The sequence below is a fragment of the Mus pahari genome, chromosome 19 (genome assembly GCF_900095145.1).
Source record: "Mus pahari chromosome 19, PAHARI_EIJ_v1.1, whole genome shotgun sequence".
NCBI lineage: Eukaryota > Metazoa > Chordata > Mammalia > Rodentia > Muridae > Mus > Mus pahari.
Window position 1 is genome coordinate 43732595 of NC_034608.1, and position 26306 is coordinate 43758900.

General features: G+C 44.8%; 1 protein-coding gene across 1 annotated transcript in view; it reads left to right on the plus strand.

Moving 5' to 3' along the window:
* Nucleotides 1-26306, plus strand: part of Kcnu1 (potassium calcium-activated channel subfamily U member 1) — a 76811-nt gene that overhangs the window by 36143 nt on the left and 14362 nt on the right. The window contains 9 exon segments of the mRNA XM_021219816.1: nucleotides 157-309; nucleotides 5091-5203; nucleotides 6236-6304; nucleotides 7983-8072; nucleotides 8195-8292; nucleotides 14354-14489; nucleotides 18687-18783; nucleotides 21092-21316; nucleotides 25618-25804. Of these exon segments, the coding sequence (XP_021075475.1) occupies nucleotides 157-309; nucleotides 5091-5203; nucleotides 6236-6304; nucleotides 7983-8072; nucleotides 8195-8292; nucleotides 14354-14489; nucleotides 18687-18783; nucleotides 21092-21316; nucleotides 25618-25804 (1168 nt within the window).

The following is a 26306-nucleotide window of genomic DNA, read 5'->3' on the forward strand; positions in this document are numbered from 1 at the left end:
TGACTTCCCAATGCTGACTTGGTTCCGGTCATGTCCATTGACTTTGTTAGTCCCCAACAGTGAAGAGTAAATTCGTTAAAGGAAGTGTCTACCCGGAAGAGGGTTCTTGTGTTGTCTGTATTCCCAATGCCTGACGTGGTTTCTACCATGAAACAGGTTTTCCTGTCAAAAATCCCCAACTGGGACTGGAGCGCCGGAGACAATATCATCTGCTTTGCAGAGCTAAAGCTTGGATTTATCGCCCAAGGCTGCTTGGTGCCAGGGCTGTGCACCTTTCTCACAACTCTGTTCATTGAACAAAACCAAAAGGTAACTTTATGAACCTATAGTGAGTCTTGGAGTTACTCCATGCCCCTGCCCCGCCCCCATAACGGGATCCAAAGTAGAAAAATAACCAGAGAATAAAGGAGGTCTCCAAGAAATGGGATTTGCCTCTTGGGCAGGGAAAGATTGAGAGGTCTGGATTCAAGTTCTAGGCATATCCCTAGACGTGAAGAAGTCATTGTTAAAAGATCTGCAGCAACTGCAAAGAAGGGAGACTGGCTCTACTTCCCACCTACATCCCAGGATGCTGTAATGTAAATATTTTCATAAATTCAGAAATACTTTGAACTGAGAGCAGAAATGTACAGAGTTCGTCTTAACAGAGAAGTAATGCTTCCATATAAATGAATATAAAGTAATTAGCACAACAGTGATTCTATTAATCAAATAGAAGTGATATAAATAATAACTAAAACTGAATTAATTTATAGGTTACTTTAGGGAAAAATCTATTCAGTAACAGAAACAGTGGTCATCAATCAAGTGTTTATTATGTCTTCTGTTGCCCCTTAGTGGTGTTTCCAGGAAGTACCCAGCCTGGGGGTGGGGGGAGGTGGTGGGAAAGCTAACCGACCCAGGTACATAGTCAGCTGGTGAAGAGCGTACCAGGACTCACCTGGTTCACAGACTGTTGTCTCTGATGTTGGGTATCCATTCTCCACTTCTTACCTTAGACCGTAGATCCTTTGACTGGGACAAAATAAGGTGCAAACGGGGCTTGCTTTTTATAATCCTACAGGGTGTTCATCAAGTGTGTTTTCCATGAATGTTCCTGGGTTAGGTGGCAGGGTCTCCTGTCACTCCTGCAGAGCTGCCTGCCTTCTTCTCCATTTCATTCTCGTTCCACATTTGCCACCTCATATGCCGATTTTCCTCTTGGCCTCTCTGGACTTTATTTCCTTCATTTAATAATTCCTTTATTTAGTACAGATTTTTACACCTTTTCTTCCCCGGTGTGACTTAGGAAAAGCAAGAGTGTAGGAAGATGCTCAGATTGGCAGACCACGAACTCTTGCAGAAACACCATTTTTCAGTAGTTCTTTCTGAAAATAAGAAGATGTAATGTAGAGATGAAACAGAAGCGAGCACCCGGCAGTAGGGAATGCATGTGGCAGTAGGGATGCAGTAGGCCTGGATGCTTCTGTGATGGGCAGGATCTTATCTTCGCTTTGTGCTGATTGTACAGCCTTCTGCAGTATACAGAGCAAGTGACAGACTTCAGGGCCCTCCTCGATTACTGTGACTTCAGTAACCATGATTGGAAGAAACAAATGAAATGAGAATCCTATAGGAAGACATTGTTTCCTTTATGGCAATGCAGTGCAGACGTAAAGCCCGGCCTACCTCTGTATTTCTTTGCTATTTGATGTGGGCTCATTAATCCCCATTAAACATAATCCCATGTCAGTGTGCACCAAGAAGTGACTGTCTCCATATTTTAAAAAGATGAAATCTGAAACTCCCTTTTAGGAACCCTGAAGTGGGTAGAATCACGGCGGGGCTTGCCAGTCCTGTTCGTGGTATATTTTGTTTGGTTTACAAACTCATAAAAATGAATAGCATGTAGAACTATGTGCCTCTCATTAGGCACTTACTTCCCTTGGCCCCATTTTTCTATCTGCAAAATGAAAATCATATTTCTCACAACCAGGCTTCTCCAGGCACTGCATGAACACCTGTAAAACACCTAAGTGCTCACATTAAAGGGTCTCGAATCGGTGTCACGTGTTTTAATTGTATTAATTTTATTGTGAGACAGTGTAGACAGAACAGTCCTGTTGCTTCTAGGCCCAAAGGATTACTTACATTTCAGCTGAGCTTAAATTTACCCTGGTGGGATTACGTGAGTCCGCAGATTGTTCTATCTTTCGTTCATTTTGTCCTCTTGCTTCTCCTTCCGAGCTTTAAGCTCCATCAACAGGGTTATCCCTCCAAACCTGAGGCGCTCAGACTAGAAACCCTAGGCCAGTTTCTTCAATGGCTGAGGTATCAATGGCCTGTCCTCCTCTCGACAGATGCCACTGGCGAGACTGGAAAAGAACAGGAGATTCACTTGGATCTCAGGACAGAGGCAAGGAGTCAAATAAAAGGGCGCCAAATGGTCAGGCATAGGTGACCAGTTTTAGCAGGGCGATTTTCTTTTCTTTTTTTAAAATTATTTTATTAGATATTTTCTTCATTTACATTTCAAATGCTATCCCGAATGTCCCCTGTACCCTCCCCCTAGCAGGGTGATTTTCAAAGCACAAGATAACCGTTAAGGAGAATGTCTGAGTTCGTCATTTCTCCCCATGGCAAGAGTTGCTCTAGAGAATCTAGACGTTTCTGCCTTTGTCTATGGTTCTGGCTCAGGTCATACTCTGTGGAGACAACACTGCAGGGCCCACGTGGTAGCAAGTAGGGAGATGAGGAGTTTCCGGCAATCTGCCCCAGGCGGCCTTCAGCTTCATTAAGATCATTCTAGAGCTAGGGTGAAGCTTAGGGGCCGGGTGTTGCATGTGCAAGGTCCTGGGTCCCAATGTAACCATGGAGAAAAGCCATCCGCCCTCTCTCCTTTCTCTGGAGACCTGCTGGCTTAGCTGTTGGCATTATTATCAACCCTGATTGGTCAGTACTATCTTGTTTTTCTATAAACCTGTGAAGGATCCTCACTCTTAATAGAAGCCACAGCTATTTTCCCCCCCTTTGGAGTATGTTATTTTTCAGCAGAAAGTAAGTTGATAATCAGTTAATCAAAGTCAATCGTAAGCTGTCATGTCCACAGAGTGACAACTTAAGGTTCCACATTGTCCCTCCAATGTACTGTTAATATCTTAAAAACAAAATGCACAGCCGGTGTGGTGGCGCATGCCTTTAATCCCAGCACTCGGGAGGCAGAGGCAGGCGGATTTCTGAGTTCGAGGCCAGCCTGGTCTACAAAGTGAGTTCCAGGACAGCCAGGGCTACAAAGAGAAACCCTGACTCAAAAAAAAAACTAAAAAAACAAAAACAAAAACAAAATACACACACACACAACCGAAAGAGTAAGGCTACTGTGCTAAAGTTAACAGTGGGCCAGAGAAAATAATTCTAATTCAACATGAAAACTTGAATGTCATTAAAAGTGTAGCTCTTTATTTTTTTCAAAATTTTTTGTTTGTTTATTTTATCCTCCATATTTTACTCCTTCCCCCTGTCCACCCTCCTACTGATCCACATCCCATACCTCCTCCCCACTCCCCTGTCTCCACATGGATGTCCCCACCCCCCATGCCACCTGACCTCTAAACTCCCTGGGGCCTCCCGTCTCTTGAAGCTTAGGTGCATCATCTCTGCTTGAACACAGGCCCGGAAGCCCTCTGCTGTGTGTGTTGGGGGCCTCATATCAGCTGGTGTATGCTGTCTGTATGGTGGTTCAGTGTTTGAGAGATCTCTGTGGTCAGGGTTGAGTCCTACAGGATCACCCTTCTCCTCAGCTTCTTCCAGCTTTTCTCTAATTCAACAACAGGGGTCAGCTGCTTCTGTCCATTGGTTGGGTGCAAATATCTGTACCTGACTCTTTCAGCTGCTTGTTGGGTCTTCTGGAGTCTGGCCATGCTAGGTCCCTTTTTGTGAGCACTCCATAGCCTCAGTAATAGTGTCAGGCCTTGGGACCTCCCCTTGATCTGGATCCCACTTTGGGCCTGTTGCTGGACCTTCTTTTCCTCAGGTTCCTCTCCATGTTCATCCCTGTAATTCTTTCTGACAGGAACAATTATGGGTCAGAGTTGTGACTCTGGGATGCCCCCCTCCCTCATTTGATGCCCTGTCTTCTCGCTGGAGGTGGGCAAAAGTTCATTTTTTTGTCAGGCAAATACTGTAGCTCTTACCTCAAAGGGAACGAGAGATAGTTTATTCTAGAGCCACATTTGAGTAACTAGGGCCTGGGAGCACAGATTTAGGTGACCCCAAATCCTATGTTCCTGTATGGAGTTTTATGGACTTTTCATAGGAATAGAACAAGGAAAGTCATAAATCAAGACATTGGCAGCACTGGGGAGATAGCTCAGTGGTTAAGAGCACTGGCTGCTCTTCCAAAGGACCCGAGGTTCAATTCCCAAAACCCACATGGCAGTTCACAACTGTCTGTCATTCCAGTTCCCGGGGACCTGACACCCTTACACAGACATACATGGAAGCAGACCATCAATGTGTATTAGACAAACAAACAAACAAACAAATACCACATTGGCAAAACCACCTGAGAGGCAAGTTACCGGCGGGCCGAGAAATCTCAGCTATAGGCCTCAGCTACTACTATCTGATAGCTTGCTGAAGAATTGGTGAAGAATAGGGCTTTATTAAGTTAAGACATCCCAAAAGTTCTTATTTATTTATCAGGAAGTTAGGTCAGACACAGAGGTAGGTAAGGCATGGCTCTTTAGGGCGCTGTGAGAAACTGGAACTAAGCTCTGGAGCTGCCTATCTTCCAAACCCCGCCCCCTCTCCCCCCCCCCCCAGGCAGTGATGCTTTCATTAGCCAATCAGCCTTGGCAGACACAGCTTCTTTCCGGGAATTCTCCTTCAGGATTCCATCTGGGAAGAAACTAAAAGGTGTGGTGTCCACAACACCCCAGACGCCAATGAAAACAGATGCATTTTACTCCTCCTTCAACGTTGCTCCACATGAACACCAGGATGTGTCTTCCCTTTGTGGCCTATGTGCGGTGGAAACTGGACTTAGCAGCCTATGTTATGATGTCAGCTTCCCTTATCAACATCCTCTTTACGGTATTGCGTTTTTCTAGGTTTTTCCTAAACATCCCTGGCAAAGACATTTCTTGAATGGCTTGAAGAACAAGATTCTGACGCAGCGCCTCTCTAACGACTTTGTTGGGATGACATTTCCCCAGGTCTCCCGGTACGTTAAGTAAAGCCCTTCTCCCATTCTTCGCGGAATGCCCTCATCCCCTCACTGTTGATGGGGGATATTCTAAAGGCAGGCTCCAGTACAAACTCTGAGATATAAGAACAGTGAAGTCAGTGCCTCTAGAGAAGAGAGTGGATCTTAACCTTCCCCACACTGCCACCCTTTAATACAGTTCCTTGTGTTGTGGGGGACATACATGGAAGCAGACCATCAATGTGTATTATTCCTCCATCCATAACATTATTTTCTCCCTACTTCGTAACTTCGTAATTTTGCTACCGTTGTGAATTGTAATGCAAATATCCGTGTTTTCCAATGGTCATAGGCGACTCCTGTGAAAGGGTCATTCATCCCCCTAAGGGGTAAAGACCCACAGGTTGAGAACTGCCGGAATAGAAGCTTTGTCATGGAGCTGTCCTGGATATCCAGTTGTAGCTCTAACGCACACTAGATGCACAGTCTGTAAGACATTCAGCTCTTCCCATTTCTTATGATTCCTATGTGAAAGTTTTGGGGGATGGGAAGATCATGGAGGAGAGATAGAACCCAGAGCCTTGAGTGTGTGAGGCAAGTGCTCTACCACTGAGTTACAACCCTGGCGCTATTTGAAAAGAATAAGTGGCTCAGAGTAGGCACATGGCAAATTAGATTCCATCTTGTACTCCCTAGAGTCAATGGGCCTAGGCATGAATCGTAACGTATCTGATATGAAGGTTACCTGATGTGTCGCCCCCCACCGCCCCCCCACGAAAGGGGTTGTTTGACACCCCCTCCTCTAGGGGGCGCCACGCACAGGTTGAGAACCGCTCCTGTACATGGCAGCACCTCACACCCCACGTGGGACAGTTTCACCTCTGTCCCTCTCATTTGGCATTCTTGCTAAACATGTATGCCAGGTGGATTGAACTTCTGCTGAGCCCATGGTCCCCCACTCCCCGAGCACGGGGCTTAAAGGGTTGGTTATGTTCGCGGAGCCCAGCCTTTCTGCTTGTGTCTTCGTAACTCCTCTGTGTTCCCTCCTAGGCTCTGCTTTGTGAAGCTAAATCTCATGCTGATCGCCATCCAACACAAGCCCCTCTTTCACGGTTGTTGGTACTGATGGAGCTTCTCAGGGCTTTAGGGGTTTTTCCGTTTCTGTGGTTGAGGGGGGTTTGACTGTTGTTGGTAGAGCAGACGGAGGAGAGAGGGGATATTATCAGACCATTGGCATCTCCCAGGAACCTGTAAGTTATGGATTTATAGCTGGATATGGTAGCACTGACTTATAATCGAAGCACCCAAAAGCTTGAGGGAAGGAAGGAGATCCGTGCGAGGCTAGGCCTGGCTATAGAGCAAGAGCTTGTCTCAAAAGCCAAAAACAACCAAAACCAAAACCAAAACCAAACCAACCAAACAAACAAAAAACCAAGACAAAAAAACCCAAGATAAAATAAGTTTATGAGTTCTTGCAAATTAAACCAGGTATATTATTGTTATTATTGGGGTGCTTCTTTTTTGGTGAGGACCAAGATTCTGTATGTTTTGTGACAGTAGCTTTACTAATAGATATTCACACTTGACCTTTGACAAAAGGCCAAGAAGAAATAAATAAGTGTTTAACATGAACTCAGAGCTCTCTCCCCACCCCTACAACAGGAGCTGTCCGTGCTTGCTAATGGAGATTTTTAGGGGCCACGAATCCATGTTCTTCCCTTAGGAACTCAAAACCAACCATACCCTCACCTCAGTCAATATTCACCAGTGCACTACATTGTCTTAGGTAAAGATCTGCCAAAGTAGTGGTCTGCCTCTCTCGGCAGAAGAGAGAAGCTTTTGTTTTGGAGCCCAAGTCTGTTCACAAGGATTGTCTCATTCCGAGTTTACTCTGAACTCTCCTGACAAGAGGAGAATTAGGGCTTGACCTCCTTCCAAAGTGAACAAGAGAAAAGTAAATTGGTCTATGTGTTTGTTTACATTTTTTTTGACATAGACTCTTACATAGCTGGTCTGAAACTCAATATGTAGACCAGGTGGGTCTTGAGCTCAGAGAGACTCACCTGCCTCTGCCTCCTGAGTGCTGGGATTTACAAGCATATACCACCAGGCCTGGCAAAAGTAAATTTTAAAGAAGGAAAGGAATACATTATCAGAAATGAAAGAATTTAGGGTTAGAAAGTTAAGGGTTTCATCATGCAGGATGTATTTTGGGGTTGGAGGTGGGGCTAAACACAGGGCATTGTGATAAACAGAGAGCAGTGTGGGAAACTGCACATCTCAGGGTTTGATTGCCGAGAAGAGACGCCGTGACCATGGCAACTCTTAATCGGGGCTGGCTTACAGTTCAGAGGTTTAGTTTATTATTGTCATGGTAGGAAGTGTGGCAGTGTGTGGGTGCTGGAGAAGCTGAGAGTTCTACATCCAGATGGCAGGAAGCAAGAATGACACATTTCTGCCCACAAGGCCACACCCACTCCAGGGCCAGACTTACTCCAACAAGGCTACACCCACTCCGACAAGCCACACCCACTCCGACAAGCCACACCCACTCCGACAAGGCCACACTTTCTACTAGTGCCACTCCCTATGGGTCTGGCGCTTCTTCTCTGGCTCCTCCTTATTTAGTAGCGATCAACAGAATATGCGTAGCCAAATTCACCTTTCCCACTGGGTTTGGCAGTCAGACAGACTTAAATCTATGGCTATGGCAACTTGGAGAACCCCTTGTATGAAACATCAAAGATTGCTACAGATCTTAGCAGGAAAACATAGGTCTTTGTTCTCCCATTTCCAGCACTCTGATACTAAATCCATCATCCCAAGTGAGGCTGAATAAGGACACCTTAGGGTTCTTCATTGCGGAATCCTCCAAAGCCGTCAAAAGGTACCACATGGCCTTTCGCTTATGAAGGGAAACACATGCAGAATGTAGCGGGAGACAGGCTGCTTGAGCATCGCGCCTTCTCGGTGTTAATCATTGCTCTTTATTTATTCTCATTGCCACAGGGCTTTCTTTTACTGTTCCAACTGTCACAGCGATGTGAGCAGTCCCGAGCTAATTGGGAAGTGCAGCTGTAAAATCAAGAGCCGACAACAACTCATAGGTAAGTCCATTTTGCACCTGTCTTCAACCCATCCTCTGAGGTCTGCTGGAGGAAGGGAGAGAGGCTGCCATCACTAAGAGAAGAACCATTGGGACCTGGCCAAAATAAGGCATGTGCTTCCTACTGGGGATTCAAGACCGGATGACTGATCTTTTAAAGCCGGAAAGCAAAGCAAACAAACAAAAAACCCAACCAACCAACCAAAGACTTCCTAGTTGCCCAGCTCAACTCCTTTACAGGCCAGGAGAATGAATTTCAAAGAGATGTAGTAATCGATCACAGAGCCAGAAATAGCATCTTCAAACTCCACCCCAGCCATGTTGGCTTCCAGTCCACCGCTCTTTCCCTTCAACACAATGGCTTTCCTAACTTCAGCCTAAATATTCAGCCCTTATTTGACTGCCAGAGTGTGGGCAATTTTGAAATCTGTCCATTCTGTCACAGTGTTGCAGGAAGGTAACTCCGGTTGAACTCAGTGGTTCACTAGTGGCTCTTTCCACTTTGATGCAGGAAAAGAAAATTTAACCCTAAATAGTTATGATAATGTAATCCCCTCTACTTTAAAAATTAGTCTTTTCTGGGTGCGTTCATAGTCTTGGAATGAAACTCCAGTATCTTTTTAAAAAATATTTATTTATTTATTTATTTATTATATGTAAGTATACTGTAGCTGTCTTCAGACACTTTTTTCTTCTCTCTCTGAACCTGCTCACTCTGTCCCAAAGATTTATTTATTTATTATATGTAAGTACACTGTAGCTCTCTTCAGACACCCCAGAAGAGGGCATCTGATCTCATTACGACCACCACGTGGGATTTGAACTCAGGACCTCTGGAAGAGCAGTCAGTGCTCTTAACCGCTGAGCCATCTCTCCAGCCCCAAACTCCAGTATCTTAGACCATTAAGCTTGATCCATTCCAAATGGCAAAAATATATTTTACAGGTTAAACTTCTAGATCTCCTTTTCACCCCAATATTGTCCCTTTATTTACCTACACAATTCTTGAGACACCTTTTTTCAACAAAACAACTATATATCAAGTGGAACACTGTGTGCTGGCTAATTTGATGTCAACTTGAACCAAGCTTGAATCTTCCGAGAGGAGGGAGTCATCGCTGAGAAATGCCTTTAAACCTGCCTTACTCTGTAGGCAAGTTTGTGAGGCATTGTCTCAGTTACTCCTTGATGTGGGAGGGCCCAGCCAGAAGAAGGCATCCCCTGGGAGCTAAAGATGCAGGCAGTTGCGAGCTACTTGGTATAGGTGCCAGGAACCAACAAACTTGGATCCTCTGAAGAGCGATGTGGTGGTTTGAATAGGTATGGCCCCATAGACATGTGTCTGAACGCTTGGCCCATGGGGAGTGGCACTGTTAGGAGGCGTTGCCTGGTTGGAGTAGGTGTGGCTTTGTTGGAAGAAGCCTGTCACTGTGAGGTGCCCTACACGCAAGCTCTGCCCAGCCAGGGAGGAACACAGTCTCCTCCTGCTGTCTACACATGAAGATGTAGAACTCTCAGCTTCTCTCACACCATGTCTGCCCGCATGCTGCCATGCTCCCTGACTTGACCATAATGAACCAAACCTCTGAACTGCAGGCTACTCCAACTGAATGTTGTCCTTTATAAGAGTTGCCATGGTCATGGTGTCTCTTCACAGTAATGAAACCCTAAGACAAGTGGCTAGTGCACTTAACCATAGGGGCCTTCTTTCCAGCCTCCTCACCTCTTTCTTCCCAAAGATCATTCCGATCCCCCATTTTATACTGTATCTTATCTTGGCTTGAAACGATAAAGACCTTGAAAAACAGAACAACTCATACTTCGCAGTCAAAAATTGTATCTTGAAAACTTGCTTTTCTAGTGGTCAGAATTTATCTTAAAATGTTTACATATACGCTCATGCCTATACATACATGTACATAAATCTTAAAAAATTAGGCATATATTAACAACCGGGATCAATAACTTTTAGACAATGCATAAATGAAAGGGCTGTGAGTTTTGCTATTTACATCTGTCTTAGGATGTAAAACAACACGTAAAGCATTTATGGTCAGTAGACAAAAGGACAGATAAAGACTTATATGAAAACAATTTAGGGACACTTTTTGTTTGTTTATAGAAAATGATTTTAATATAATTTAGGAACACTTAGCAAGGAAACTCAAAGGATATGTAACAGGGTTCAGGGAGATCTCCATGTGAGACTCCCCAAGCCATTGTGACAGCGGTGGGTGGTTTTTGACATCTCAAAAACACACAGCAGCTTTCAGGGTATCTTTGCAGGGACTCCTAGCCTGGCCCCGGTGGTCCTCCACAACCACATGGCAAAGACTCCAGGATTCCCTCAGTCTTGCATCTTTCCTGCCTACAATTCAGGGCCATTTGAATGACCACAGATGCATCGGCTTCCTCTGCTGACCCTGGGGAAGTCGTTTCCTGGTTAATTTGCAGTACCAGGGCATCCCCATAGCGGAACCCTGGTTAAGTGGTCCCTGTTAAGACCCTCTGCTCTTTCAAACGAATTGGCCTTTTTTATATACTGGAGCCTTTGACGAATGGGATCTTATCTTCTGGGTGTTTCACTGTTGTCTCAGTGCAGAGCAGGAGAGTTCTCTCCAGCAGTTACAACCTTTCTGGCATGTACCCTGGCTGCAATCTTATACTTTCGGGAGCTCTTTTGGTTGGCAGAATGCTCATCTTTAATATTGTTCTGTCCTGCTTTTGCTCTTTCTTACTGTAGACCTACACTAGAGCACCGAGCATCAACTGTCACACAGCCTGAAGGCTTTCTTCTCTTGACATTTCTTCTGCCAAACAAATTGGTTTAACCACTTCAAATCCAACCTCTCTCAAGCTTGCAGGACACAGGCAGAGAGTGCAGCTGGATTCTTTGCCAGAGCATCCCATGACTGGCCCTTGTTTTGGTCCCTCATAGAGCCCTTGCTCCCTCTGAAACATGATCCAGGCCTAATTGTTCACATTTCTATGCATTCTTGCCTTCCAGTGTCCGACCAGAAGTTCTCATTAAGCTATATTTGCAGTATGGAGGGCTCTTCCAGCACAAATTCAAAGGTCTTCCACATTACTTCCCCAAACCCATTCCAAAGGTCTAAAGAATATGTAATGAGGTTTATCCCATCAACAACTCTACTTCTTGGTACCATTTTTTTCCTGTTAGCTGTAGCAAAAGCAACTTAAGGGAGGGAGGGAGGAAAGGAGGAAGGGAGGAAGGAAGGAAGGAAGGAAGGAAGGAAGGAAGGAAGGAAGGAAGGAAGGAAGGAAGGAAGGAAGGACTTATCTTAGGTCACCGTTCAAGGATACAGTTCATCGTGGTGAAGAACTCTTAGCTGTGGGAACCCTGAGGCCGGTAGCCACATGTTTGTAGTGAGGAAACAGAAGTGACTAACTTTACAATCAGCTTGACTTCTTGTTTTTAGTCAGTCCACAGCCCTAGCATCAGGCCACCTATCTTTAAGGTGGGTCTTCCCAACTCAGGTATCTTAATCTATATAATTGTTCACAGGCACATCTCCAACCTTGTCTCCTAGGTTAGTCTAGGTTACGTTAAGGTGCAAATGTTAAGAGTTATGCCTGTGTTTTAGGAAACTCAACTTTCCTCTTCTGAAACCTTTGAAAAAAGTCATTCCTCAACAAAGAAAAAGAAAGATGCTAAAGTGTTGGACATAATGGTAGGACTTTAACTTCTTTCAACCTTCACTGGTCACATCTCTATTCCCCATGCCACCTTTCGGTGTTTAAATGTTGCCAAGGGTTTTACTACTGTAAACAGACACCATGGCAATTCTTATAAAGGATGACCATTAAGGAATTGACTTACATGGCAGGAAGTGTGGCGATGTGCAGGCAGACATGGTTGGTGCTGAAGAGGTAGCTGAGAGTTCTACATCTGAACCTGCAGGCAGCAGGAAGAGAGAGACACTGGGCCTGGCTTAAGCATCTGAAACCTCAAATCCCACCCCAGTGACATACTTCCTCCAACAAAGTCACACTTAACCCAGCAAGGCCAAGCCTCCTAATAGTGCCATTCCTTGCTGACCACACATTCAGATCTACATCTATGGGTGTGTTCTTATGCAAAGCACCACAATGGTTTATATAGAAATCTTCCTTCAGGTATCCACCAGAAAACCCTAGTAAACTGTCACAATATTAACAGTTTATACCCTGAGAGCAGGAAGCCATTCCTCTGTTCTGTCCTAAAATATGAGAAATTAGTTACTTGTACAATGTCAGCCACAGAAAGGCAGATGGATGGACAGAAAGATAAATGACATAAATTAATAAAGTTGAACACAGTTTCAAGAAGAGATTGGCATGGTTGAGTAGCAGCATATGGGTGCAGGAAGAATGTGTCCCCATGCTACATTTCCAATCTTACAGTGTCTTAATATTGCTCATTTAGTCTACTGGGTTCAAATATTCTTATATTTATCCTCATGAACATCCTTAAAAGTCATGGTGTTATTCCTCATTTTTTTTTTGCAGAGGAGAAAATTATGAGTTTTTAAAGATGTATTTATTTTATGAATATGAGCACACAGTAGCTATCTTTGGACACACCAAAAGAGGGCCTCAGATCCCATCACAGATGATTGTGAGTCATCATGTGATTACTAGGAATTGGACTCAGGGCCTATGGAAGAACAACCAGTGCTTTTTAAAAAAGATTTACTTATTTATTTTATGCAAAGGAGTAAACTGTAGCTAAACAGACAGTTGTGAGCCATCATGTGGTTATTGGGAATTGAACTCAGGATCTCTGCTCACTCTGGCTCCCCTTGCTCCAAATATTATTATTATATGTAAGTACATTGTAGCTGTCTTCAGACACACCAGAAAAGGGTGTCAGATTTCATTACAGATGGTTGTGAGCCACCATGTGGTTGCTGGGATTTGAATTCAGGACCTTTGGAAAAGCAGTCAGTGCTCTTAACCGCTGAGCCACCTCTCCAGTCCCAATAATTAGTTTTTTGTTTTGTTTTGTTTTGGTTTTGGTTTTTTGTTTTTGGGGGGCAGGGTTTCTCTGTGTAGCCCTGGCTGTCCTGGAACTCGCTCTGTAGACCAGGTTGGCCTCAAACTCAGAAATCCGCCTGCCTCTGCCTCCCAAGTGCTGGGATTAAAGGCATATGCCACCGCTGCCTGGCTAAATGATTAATTTTTATGTTACTTCAATATGTGGAAATTCCCAAGCAGTTTGAGACATATCCTTGGAAGACTAAAACTTTCTAAAAGTCTAAATTAAGCCTGGCATTGGTGGCACATGTCTTTAATTCCAGCTCTTGGGAGGCAGAGGCAGGCAGATCTCTGTGAATTTCAGCACAGCCTGGTCTACAGAGCGGCTTCCAGGGCAGTTAATGCTACACAAAGAAAGGCAAGACAAAACAAACAAACAAAGTTAAATAAAAAGCCTAACTGGGTAACCCAAAGGACCCTCAAGAGGTGATGCCTGACGTCAGGGAGTCAGAGCCTGACCAGTGTGGGCAAGAAGATGGAGGGGTTGTGCAGCTAAGCATTGTGGGTTCTAAGGTAACTCCAGACTCTGCCCCTTGGAAAAGATACTAAGGTGCAGGAATAACTCAAAGGCATTTACTCTCATGTACCAGGAGGATCTGCAGCCCATGTAGTCTGAATCTATGGGGCAGTGGTCCTCAATCTGTGGGTTGCAACCCCTTGGGAGGTTGAATGACCCTTTCACGGGGGTTGTCTTAGACTATCTGCATATCATGTGTTTACATTATGATTCATAACAATACCAAAACTACAGTCACGAAGTAGCAATGAAAATAATGACATGGTTAGGGGGTTACCACAACATGAGGGAAGGGTCGCAGCGTTAGGAAGGTTCCACTGTTCTAGGTGGAAACCAAAGACTTCCGCTATAACTTATCTTTTCAGACTAGCTAGGGGTTCCCAGCGTCTTCCTAGGCAGGTGCCTGTAAATTACGCAGTCAGTGAAGAACCATTAAAAAGTCCCCGGTAAGGAGGTGGTGACAGACAGATGACACGCCCACTCACTGAGGGTTGCTGTGTTCTTGCAGCCCCGACCATCATGGTGATGAAAAGCAGCTTGGCCGATTTCACCGCTTCTTCACGCATCCACGCTTCCATGTCGTCAGAAATTCACACTTCTTTCTCAAGAGAACAGCCTAGCTCGGTCACCATTACAACCAACAGGTATGGACTCCAGGATTTGTCTTGTGCCGCCCTGCAATGCAAATTCGATTCGGATTAAAAACACTTGCTTTATTAGTTCGTTTCTCTATAGACCAACAGAGTTGCTGTTTATAAAGTCAATCCATCTCTGCTTCAGCCCTGTATCATATACTTTTTTTTTTTCCCACCGTGGCTCAGATCTCTGCGCCAGTAATAACTCAACATTGGGCACCTAACCTCCTTTCAGGTCATCTGTCGGTTACTCCATAAGGAAAGTTAGAGCTAATTCTTAGCTATTCCTAAAGAGCAAATTTTTGTTATTAATCGACTCCTACTTCTAACAAATTGGTAAAGGGCTTGCTTAAGTTTTTAAACCTGCAAGATGGGACCGAAGAATCCCCCCCCCACCTCCGCTCTCTTTTTTTCCTCCATTAGCATATTTAAATCACCACCTGAAGATGGACTTGTGGCTAAGCTACTAGGGTGCCCTAGTGAAAAACCCCAAGCTTGGTTTCTAGCATCACATAGAACCAGACACGTTGGCATTCACGTGCAACCCTAGCATTTGGGAAGACTAGGAATTCAAGGTTATTCTTGTCTACACAGTAGTATATTTGAGGTCAGCCTGACTACATGATACCTTATCTCCAGAGCAAAGAAAAAAAAAGGACAAACCAGAAAGTGCTAGGGTTCAGGAATCGCCACTCAAACCATACGAACGCCGATCTCAGGTTTTTTTTGTTGTTGTTGTTTTTTGTTTTTGTTGTTTTTTAGATTTATTTATTTATTATATGTAAGTACACTGTAGCTGTCTTCAGACACTCCAGAAGAGGACGTCAGATCTTGTTAGGGATGGTTATGAGCCACCATGTGGTTGCTGGGATTTGAACTCTGGACCTTCGGAAGAGCGGTCGGGTGCTCTTACCCACTGAGCCATCTCCCCAGCCCCCAGCCGATCTCAGTTTTAAGCAAGACTAGTTTGTTGAATGCACACCTTAATACTGAAAGTTCAAGACCGCAAAAAGGATCCGGAAGCCTAATTGCTCTCCAGGTAGACTTTTTTTTTTTTTTTTTTTAAAAATAGGAAAAACCAGGTTCAAAAGTTTAAAGGGCAAGGAGAGGAGCAGTTGGCTTCCTAGGGAAAGTAACAACAGCTGACCTTTAAGCTGATTGGTGCTGAGAAAGGTAAGGGGGTTGGGGGTGGTGGATGGGTGGTGAACATGGAAATTTCAGAACATTGACATAACAGAGCATGAGTAGTATAATCATAGCTTTTTGGCTTGTTAGTAGCATTCTTCAGCGGCAGCCACAAAAACCACAGTGAACGCATACCTAGGTGCAAGAAGGGCGGACTGGTGCTCAGCTCTGACTCAAGGTATTTTAGACATAGCAGTTCATATTGAAGCCAGGCGTAGTGGCCAAAAACCAAAACCAAAATCAACAACAACAAAAAACCCAGTTTATATTGACCTTTGATTGATGGGTCGTACATAAAGCTTTGCGCTATCTCTTTTTTATTCATTTTTTATTTTATTTATTTATTTATTTTTGGTTTTCCAAGACAGGGTTTCTCTGTGTAGCCCTGGCTGTCCTGGAACTAACTCTGTAAACCAGGCTGTCCTCGAACTCAGAAATTTGCCTGCTTCTGCCTTTAATCCTAGAACTTGGGAGGCAGAAGCAGGCTAGGAAGATCTTTAATGATTGAGAATTTTGCTCACCTAAGGGTAAATACCATGCTATCAGTGAAACATAAACTGTTTTGATGACATTATAATACATGACCAACGTGATGGGTTTTTAAATGATTGCATGATATTAAGCATATAAGAACTTCACTTCTATAACCTCGATATAAAACAATGTGAAAATCTCTCAAAAATAAAATACACACAGGATCCGATAATCTGATTTCTGACTATTTGGCTAAAGTGAATGAAATTGGTATCTCAAATGATTCCTTTGGTTGTAGCTTCTGTCACAGTGGACAAACTGTGGGACCCGAGATTAAAGATGAAAGGGAAAAAAAAAAATGTGACACATATCCTTATCTGTCCACACTGGAATAGAGTCACACTTTTTGCTAGTTTTTGTTTTGTTTTGTTTTGTTTTGTTTTGAGATAGGATCTTACTTTGTAGCTTCGACTCTCCTGAAACTCAGTATGAAGACCAGAGTGCCTTCGAACTCCTAGAGATCTGCCTGCCTCTGCCTCTCAAGTGAAGGGATTAACGGTTTTCGCCACCTCACCCAGAGAGATTCATATCTTATAAAGAAGGCAGTCCTGCCCTTTGGGAGAACATGGGTGTACCTCTAGGACATGTAAATGGGCTCCCACACTGCCCAGCCACAGGGCGGGGCCAACTCTCCCACATGACATCAGCATGGCAGGGACCTCACATCAGGCTGTTCCTCAGCACCCTCACGTCTCCGGTTACGCCTCTCTTCGCTGTGCACACAGGGATTTGCGTCTCTTTCTCTACTCTTTCTCTTCTCTTTCTCTTCCATCTACCACCTCTGGGTGTCTTCCGCTCCACCTGAGCTGTGCTGTAAGGTAGCAGGCAGGGCCTTTGCCCCTTCATTTTCCTGTTCTGTGTGATGAACAAGGAAATGGCCCAAGCCACAAATGCAAGAAGACGTATCCTTATTCATCTGTCCTGAATCAGGCTGGGGGTTCCTGAACATATCCCACTCTCTGTTCCAGACAGATCCAGAGGAAACATAACTGTTTTGTTTGGTTGGTTTTTTTTTTTAATTTTGTTATTTTTTGTTTTGTTTTGAGACAGTCTCACAATGTAGAGCAGGCTGGCCTCGAACTCACAGAAATGCTCCTGCTTCTGCCTCCCGAGTGCTGGGATTAAAGGTGTGAACCATTGGACAGATATCTTTACAGTTGATATCTAGTTCATTTTTGTTGATGAATTTTAAACAAGGTACGTTCCTATGAAAAACCCAGAGCTTAAGAACACTAACCTGGCCGGGCAGTGGTGGTGCTCGCCTTTAATCCCAGCACTCGGGAGGCAGAGACAGGCGGATTTCTGAGTTCGAGGCCAGCCTGCTTTACAGAGTGAGTTCCAGGACAGCCAGGGCTACACACGAAACCCTGTCTCTAAAAACCAAAAAAAAAAAAAAAAAAAAAGACCACTATCCCTGCCTTTGGATCCCTTAGAGAGGCAGCACATATGTTCCACTTCCAGGGCTGTTTGCACGGTCTGTGGGTTCTTCCCTTGGTCCTAATTCCTTGTTCCTCCCGGAAGTGGTGGGGTGGGGTGGGGAGGCAGTGAGCATTGCTGATCTCCTTGCCCTCCCCTTTTTTTCTTTTTCTTTTTTTTTTTTTTAAAGATTTATTTATTTATTATATGTAAGTACACTGTAGCTGTCTTCATATACTCCAGAAGAGGGTGTCAGATCTTGTTAAGGATGGTTATGAACCACCATGTGGTTGCTGGGATTTGAACTCAGGACCTTCGGAAGAGCAGTCGGGTGCTCTTACCCACTGAGCCATCTCACCAGCCCTGGACCCCTTTTCTGATGCTATTTCCACTCTTCTCACCAGTGAAGGCATTCAGCCTCCTCCACCACATTCAACCTTCTCCTTGCTGCTCCTGCATTTCCGCTTGGTCGGGGCGGAGAGAGGGCGAACATGCCCAATCTCTCCACATCAGGGTCCCGTGGCCCTTTTCTTCTCTACCGTCCATAGCCTGCTGGGTTCACTCTTCTCCCTGCCTGCTGGGTTCTGTCTCTGCTGCATCCAGTCATGGCTGTGCTCGTCCCATGATCCTGGCCACGTGAGAGGTGGTGTGGTGGGGGTTGGGTAGGTGATGAATGTCCATTTACCTCTCCCGGTTCGGTGATCATGGCTCGGCTCGCGTTCCCCATTCTGGCCACTAAATTCAGCCTTGATTATGGTCCCAGCAGTGCAATCTCCCACAGGGGTCTCTCTCTCTACCTCAGACCTTGCTTTTCTCATTTCTCTGGACCTAATTTGCTGTGTCCCACCAGTCTATATATGGGAAGAAACGAGAGTTGGCATATTTCGAGCAAGAGCATCCTCTAACCTTAGCCTTAAGTGGAAGCTTTACGATTTATTAGGTATACATCAATATGCTCCCAGCTCCCTTAGTGTTGGAACCATGTGACTGGTGCAGGCCAATGAGCTATGGCTCCGACCTTAGCGTTATCACCGTAGTTTCCTGAACGTTCTCTTCACTCTCTCTGCTCAGGTACATGCTAAACGACACAGTGGACGATACCGACATGCTGGACAGCAGTGGCATGTTTCACTGGTGCAGAGCAATGCCCTTGGACAAGGTGGTTCTGGTAGGTCACCACACCTCAAGAGTCCCAGTGACAGAGGAAGTCGTTTGGAGGGGTGACAAATGACCTGTGTATCATAAGGAGCACTCAGCTCTTTTGTAAACCATGAATTCTGAAGGAAAGAAACATCAGCCACACACATTGCAGACCATGAGCCATGAGGCATGACACAAAGACTGGGTAGCGGCGTGCAGGGGTTAAAATGCTCATTGCTTTACCTATGAGGTCCTTCTTTGAGCGGTTTAGCTGAAATAACTACTTCCCACCCCACCCCACCCCCCAGGAATGAAATGCCCAGATGTTAAAAACTTGACTTTGAACTTGGTTCTCCTTGAACAAAGGTCAAGGACTCATTTTACGTTAATTTGAACTAAGGACTGTCTACCAAACCACCTCTCTTAACAGGGAGCTAGCGTTTGCCGTAGTCAGTTAGAGAAAGGGGCTTCCCGGGCTGTGCCTGTAGACACAGTCTGCTGTGGATCTTATTTCTAGCTGTTCAGTTCTCCCCAGAAGAACAACTGCTAGACTTCAGGCATGTCACATGAGATTTCGTTAGAGGCTTCATCACTCAAATTAAAACTAATCAGATTAAACATACAGTTGTTTTAATGATTTAGTTAACAGAATCTTCCCAGTACATAGTGATTTTATGAAATAAGTGGACATGTCCGGTGTTTCTTTTTCTTATTATGTCTCTGTGGGCATAAGACACACATGTAGTACACAGTCATACATGTAGACAATATACCTAATAATAAAAATAAAATAATAAAATAATTTTTATAAAATTTTACAAATAAAATTAAAATATTCTGATTTTTTTAATGTATATAGGCTGTAGATCTCACTCATGTGAAATTTAAATACATTTAACTTAGTCTCTACCAACATTCAGGGGTCGTCTTTTTAAAAAAAAATCTCTGAGCTTTGGGCAGGGGGTAACCCCAGCACTTAGGAGGCAAAGATGGGTGGACCTCTGAGTTAGAGGCCAGCTTGATCTGTATAATGAAATCTAGGCCAGCCAAGGCTACCTGTGAGATGTTATCTCAAAACATACCGACACAGACACACAGACAGACACAGACACAGGCACACACACACACACACACACACACACACACACACACACGAGCAATGGCTCAGCAGTGAAGAACACGACTATTTCCAAGGACCAAAGTACCTATCTAATGTCTCGCATCTGTCCATAACTCCAGTTCCAGGAGACCCAATACCCCCTTCTGGCCTGTGGGCATAATACACACATGTAGGCAATATGCACATGCACATAAAATAATAAAATATCTTCATAAAATATTTTAAATTAGCACACAAATAACCAATCTAGGAGCTTAATAAAAAATTGAGGTTGATTAACACCCGTTGAACAGTGCTCTACTTTCAACTTTGAACATTTAAAGACACTGAAGGCCATAAAAGTTAAAACAGTTGGCTCATTTACGCCTAAGACAGACAGAATACAAAGTCAAGCCTCTTGCTACATTGTCACCAAGCCCTCTGTCACTTCCCACTGCCACAAGAGATGCCTGTTCTCTGAGAGAAATCACTCCTTGTCTTCAGTAGCTTTGTAGTTCTTATGTGTCTCTAAGAATCTGGGGAAATCCTAATCTAAATGTGTCTTTTACATGCCGTTTTGTTTCCAATTTAGAGATATAGAGAATTTGCCTGTTGATAATAGCATGAACTACATTAAATGTTTGGGATTAAATGAAGTTTTAAAATATGATTTATTTACGTGCGTGTATGTACATGCATCTACCACATGTGTGTGGGTACCCATGAAGGCTAAAAGAGGGCATCAGTTACCCTGGATGTGGAGATACAGGCAGTTGTGAGCTGCCCAAGGTGGGTGCAGGGACTGAACATCAGAAGAGCACTGAGTGGTTTTAACTTCATGATGGATTTCCTTGACTTGGTAAAGAATTTGTCAAGTCAGTTCAGTATATTAGATGCAATCATAGGAATTTACCGAGGGTCAACCATTCTTGATACATGAAAAGGAAATTTCACTATAAGAACCCATTGAACACTGCAACATGATGTACAGTTTAATATAACTTCCCAGGTTCTCTTGAACAGATAGCAGTGGTACTTGGAGGTTTCTGATTTTTGTATTTAATTATATACTGTATTATATGATATGTATATATATATACATACAATATACATGTATGTACATATGATATATATATATATATATATATATATATATATATATATATATATATATATGGAACTCTTACCTTGTTTGTAAAATTGACCTGATTCTGGCATGTGTAATGTGTATCCTTAGAAACGAAGTGAGAAGGCAAAGCACAACTTTCAGAACCACATTATAGTATGCGTGTTTGGAGATGCCCACTGTACCCTGGTAGGGCTTCGGAATTTTGTGATGCCCCTGAGAGCCAGCAACTACACCCGGCAGGAGCTGAAGGACATTGTTTTTATTGGGTCTCTGGAGTACTTCCAGAGAGAATGGCGATTTCTCCGGAACTTTCCCAAGTTACACATTATGCCTGTGAGTACCACATGAGGATAAGAGTACTAGTATTAGTAACAATAGTAATGGTATTTATAGTTTACAGTTATATGGCACCTGCTATGTGACAGACCAGCTGAATTGTTTACCTGTTGGGAACTAAGGGGGTGTATAGGGGAAAGAGGGAGAAGGGAAGAGCCCACGTCTGGTCAGAGTTCCTACTATGCTCTGGGCAGGCGGACGTGGGAGGACTGCCAGACGCTTTCCACTCAGCCCTGGGTGGGCACAATAAGCCACTGACCCCACTCAGCGGGGGGGGGGTGGACAAGGGGCAGCCCCCTATACCAGGGGCCCCGGGGTGACACTCTCAGCCCCGGGGTTATGGGAGAGGGGGAGGGTTATGTGCAGAGGGAGAGAGGTTCCCACACAGGCAAGAGTCCTTAGTCCGGGCCTTGACTGGAGCATAGGAAGGCCTTCCATCAGGAGATTAGAAACGGCTCATTAGGAGAAGCCTATCCTATCATCCAAGCGCAGAGGGCCTTGATGAACAGAGGCAGTCTATGGTTTTAGAGCTTTATTGTAGAAAGGCAAGGAGAATGAGAGAGAGAGAGAGAGAGAGAGAGAGAGAGAAGAAGAAGAAGAAGAAGAAGAAGGAGGAGGAGGAGGAGGAGGAGGAGGAGAGAGACCGGCCATGGCCAAGAGATGAGGGAATGCTTACTGTCCCATGTAGGTGAATTATCACCACCAGGTTCCAGGGTTCAGACCTCAGCTCGACTGGAGACCAGACTGTCTGTGTATAGCCCAATGCCCCACATTTACCTACATTCACTTATTTATAGTCAAGTGGAGAAGAATATAAAGATGCTGAAGGTTAGGTGTGGGAGCAATAGGTTTCCAAGTAGGTAGCTTGTCCAATATTATAGAGAATGTGAGTGGAGTGAGTAGAATTTAAATCCAGACATTACAGCTCCAGAGTTTGTGTTCAGCCCACCATGTTTTATGGTCTGTGTACAGATGAGATTCTTTTTCTGCATTTGTGAGTCTGCTTCTCCCTTGATGGTTAAACCTGAGCCGGCTGGCTGGGCCTCTGGGCTCTGACCTTCCCATCTTTTCTGGACACGGCTTACATGGAACACAGCTACACGTGGGCCATCACGGGGGAGGATACGGAGAGGGGCAGGGTCTCCCTCGAAATGGACCTGTGGTTGGAACGGCCTTTTGCCACTGTGACTGTGCTGAGAGGTGGGACCTAAAGGAAGAAATTGGGTGTGAGGACTCTGTTGTCATGAATGTGGTGACACTGTTCCCTGGGATGGGGCTAGCTGCTCAGGGAGTGGGTTCTGATGAAAGAGACAGTTGGCCTCCTGCTCTGTCCTGTGTGTGCCATGTGGTCCCCCTATCACACTAAGATGCAGCAGGAAGGCCCTTGCATGATCGGTCCTTCCATCTTACATTTCCTAGACTCCAGGACTATGAGAAGTGAATTTTTTTTTCTTTGTAAATTACTCAGTCTGTGGCATTCTGGTACAGAAGCAGAAGAATGAGCTAAGGCAGAACACAGAGTGAGTAGGTGGCTGATGTTTTATTTGTATTTCACTTTCAGAGGTTTGTACCCGAAACCTTTTCCCTGGATGCAAAGTCCTGTAACGGGCACTGTGAAATGCATTTTAACTTTCAGTGAAATAATACTGGCAGTGTGTAAGAAATACTGATTCTCTAAAAAACAAATTGGATTTCGTCTTGTTTTGTTTAAAAAAAAAAAAAGCCGCCATGAATTTCCCTGCTCCTCACAGTTTCATTCTGCACATCAGGAAAGAGGGTACCCAGGAGTCTCCAGCTTTAGCTGGTGTCCAGAATAATCAGTGCTAGACGCTGATGCTGTGACAGACCTGGCTTTGTTTGGGAGAGGGCTGAGGAAGGACCCTGGGACTTCAGGCTGGAGAAGCCACTGAGTGCTCAGAGCTTAATGAACCCTGGTGGAACTTGGAAGATAATGCTGGGAGCGGTATAGCCAATGGAGGCTTGTGGGGATTCAGAAGGAATTCGGAGAGCCCATTAAAGATTCTGCTGGCACTGTTTGATACTTTGTGCTTTAAGTGTCTGTGGTTCTGGAGACTGGGATTATGGAACTGGCAATGGTTAAAAAGTGACCAGAACCACTAAGCTGATGTGTCTGCTTCCCTGGGGCAATTGATCCTGGTGTGCTGGAGCCGAGAAATAGGTGGTGATTAAGAAGAGACCAGCATCACTGAGGGTCATAAATCTGATTTCCTCAGGCTCAGCACCTAGACGCTGGGGCTCTGAGGAGGCCAAGGCAGTTGAACTTGGTAATGTGTAAGATTCTCCTTCATAGCAGTGGTCTGGAAGCATGAAGGGATCATGGAGTCTTGTCATTGTGAGAGGACAGTAGAGGCCACCGGGAAGGTACACCCTCAGTCGAAGTCTTGGGATTGAAGGAATCACAGAGAGAAGTTGAGGCTTAGCACCATGTTAGAGTCCCTGAAGAGAGCCTCAGAGGGGCTATTGGTGCACGTGTAACCCAGCGGCAGCAGGAGATTCTTAGATGAGAAACCCCATTATCTAAGAGAACCACAAAGCACAAAGCACGGCAGCGGCTGGGGCGTGGAGCTGGCCTGAGCCCGTGAGGTGAGCTGTATGTTCTATCCCAAACCCATTGGAGCCTAGGGGATCATTCTAGAAAGTCTGAATCATACACTGTCGGCCTTCATTTTTGATTTGATTTGATTCTATGTTCTGATTTCTTCCTGGAGTGGGAAAGTATTTAACTTATGCTTTGTTTTATAGGATCCATGGTTAAGAGATTTCAGATATTTTGAAGAGGTTTTGAACATTGGCAAGGGCCTATGGATGTTTTAAAGAGACTGAACTTATTAAGACCATGGGACTTTTGAAATCATTCATGTTTTATATTGCGATATATGAATTTGGGGGGATGAACAAGAAAGGAATGGTTATGGTTTGATAAGCGATGTGTGTGTGTGTGTGTGTGTGTGTGCGCATGTCTAGCTGACAAGGGGTCAATTGTGCTGGCTATTTTTTTTTGTCACCTTGACACAAGCTGCTGTCACTTGTGAAGAGGGAACCTCAAATGAGAAAACGCCCCCACCAGATTGGCCTATGGAAAAGACTGTGGTATATCTCCTTGGTTGGTGATTGATGTAGGAGGGCCACTTTGGGTGGTCCCACCTCTGGACTGGTGGTCCTTGATGCAGTAAGAAAGCAGGCTGAGCAAGCCTTGAGGAGTATATCAAGAAGAACTCCTCCAAGGCCTCTGCTTCAGTTCCTGCCTCTGGGTTCTTGCCCTGCTTGAGTTCCTGTCTTGAATTCCCTCTCCAGTGGACTGTGATGTGTAAGTATAAGCCCTTTCCTCTCCAAGTTGCTTTTGGTCTTGGCATCTCAGCACAGCAATAGAAATATGAACTAAGACAAACTCCCAAGCATCCTAAAGTTGTGGCTACATTGCTAACTATTTGGAGAACACAAATGTGATGGGCTTCTTACAAGGGTGGGAGATACAGAATTAGCTTTTAGCTCCAGGATCTCTCTCTCTCTCTCTCTCTCTCTCTCTCTCTCTCTCTCTCTCTCTCTCTCTCTCTCTCTCTCTCTCTCTCTCCCTCCCTCCCTCCCACCCTCCCTCCCTCCCTCCCTCCCTCCCATCTCTTCCAACTTTTTCATCACCATGATCAACTTTTACATACTCTTCTCTTGCTTGAGTTGTCAGGATGTATTTTTTTTTTAAATTTAATTTCGTGTTTCATGTGTATTGGTGTGAGGGTGTCCGAGCCCCTGGAACTGGAGTTACAGATTGTTGTGAGTTCCCTCGTGAGTACTGGGGATTGAACCTGGGTCCTCTGGAAGGGCAGCCAGTGTCCCTAACCACTAGGCCATCTCTCCAACCCCCAAATACTTTTTGTTGTTGTTAGTTAGTTTGTTTGTTTTTCAAGACAGGGTTTCTCTATGTAGCCCTGGATGTCCTGGAACTCTCTCTGTAGACCAGGCTGGCCCTGGAACTCACAAAGATCCACCTACTTCTGCCTCCCCAGTGCTGAGGTTAAAGGCATTTGCCGCCTCTGCATCTGCATCAAAATGGATTTTTACTCCCATCATCTCATCCAAACTCATCCTCTGTGAGGGGTCAGCAGCACCACTTCATAGTAAGATAGTAACTATTGATCAGCACAATGTATCAGACACCGGAGCCCTACCTTTTAGTCAAGCCAGCAGAGACTCCAGCTAAAAACTGCATCCAAAAAGACCCAGCACCATGAACCTTGATGGCCTTCTGACAACCCCTTCACAACATGAACTTCTCTCCGTAGGGATCTGCACTCTACATGGGAGATCTGTTTGCAGTCAACATAGAGCAGTGCTCTATGTGTGTCATCTTAGCCACCCCATACAAGGCACTGAGAAGCCAGATTCTGGTGGACACAGAGGCCATCATGGCGACCCTCAACATCCAGTCCCTGCGGATCATCTGTCCTAGCCCAGGGTCTTCAAAGACAGGTCAGAACAATGCCAGACCTGGACAGGCCCATGGGAAGCCTGCAGGGTTTCCAGTAAAGCTCTGATTACCGTCTGCCACATTGTGGGGTGGGGGTAGGGGGTGAGGAAGTTGGCAAACCTAGGCAGTGAACTGATAGAAGCATACATGATAATTACGTTTCTTATACAGCAGGACTCTGTATAGTTACCTTTTCCATCAAAGACTATCTGTTACAGAATGTCAAGGCATTCTAGGTAGAGGCAGGCAGGCTCTCAGAGTTGGGGAGATGCAAGCAATGTCCTCCAGAGGATCTTGACTGGCAGCTAGCACTGGGAGCAGAAGCCTGCTGTAAGGTCTCCAGGGTGTGCAGGAAACAGCTGCAGCTCATCATTCCCTACCTGAAAATTCTGTAAGAGTATTAATGGGTCATGAGGCTCCAAATGACTGAGATATTACTCAAACTACTACTTGGAGACTCCTCTCTCTCTCTCTCTCTCTCTCTCTCTCTCTCTCTCTCTCTCT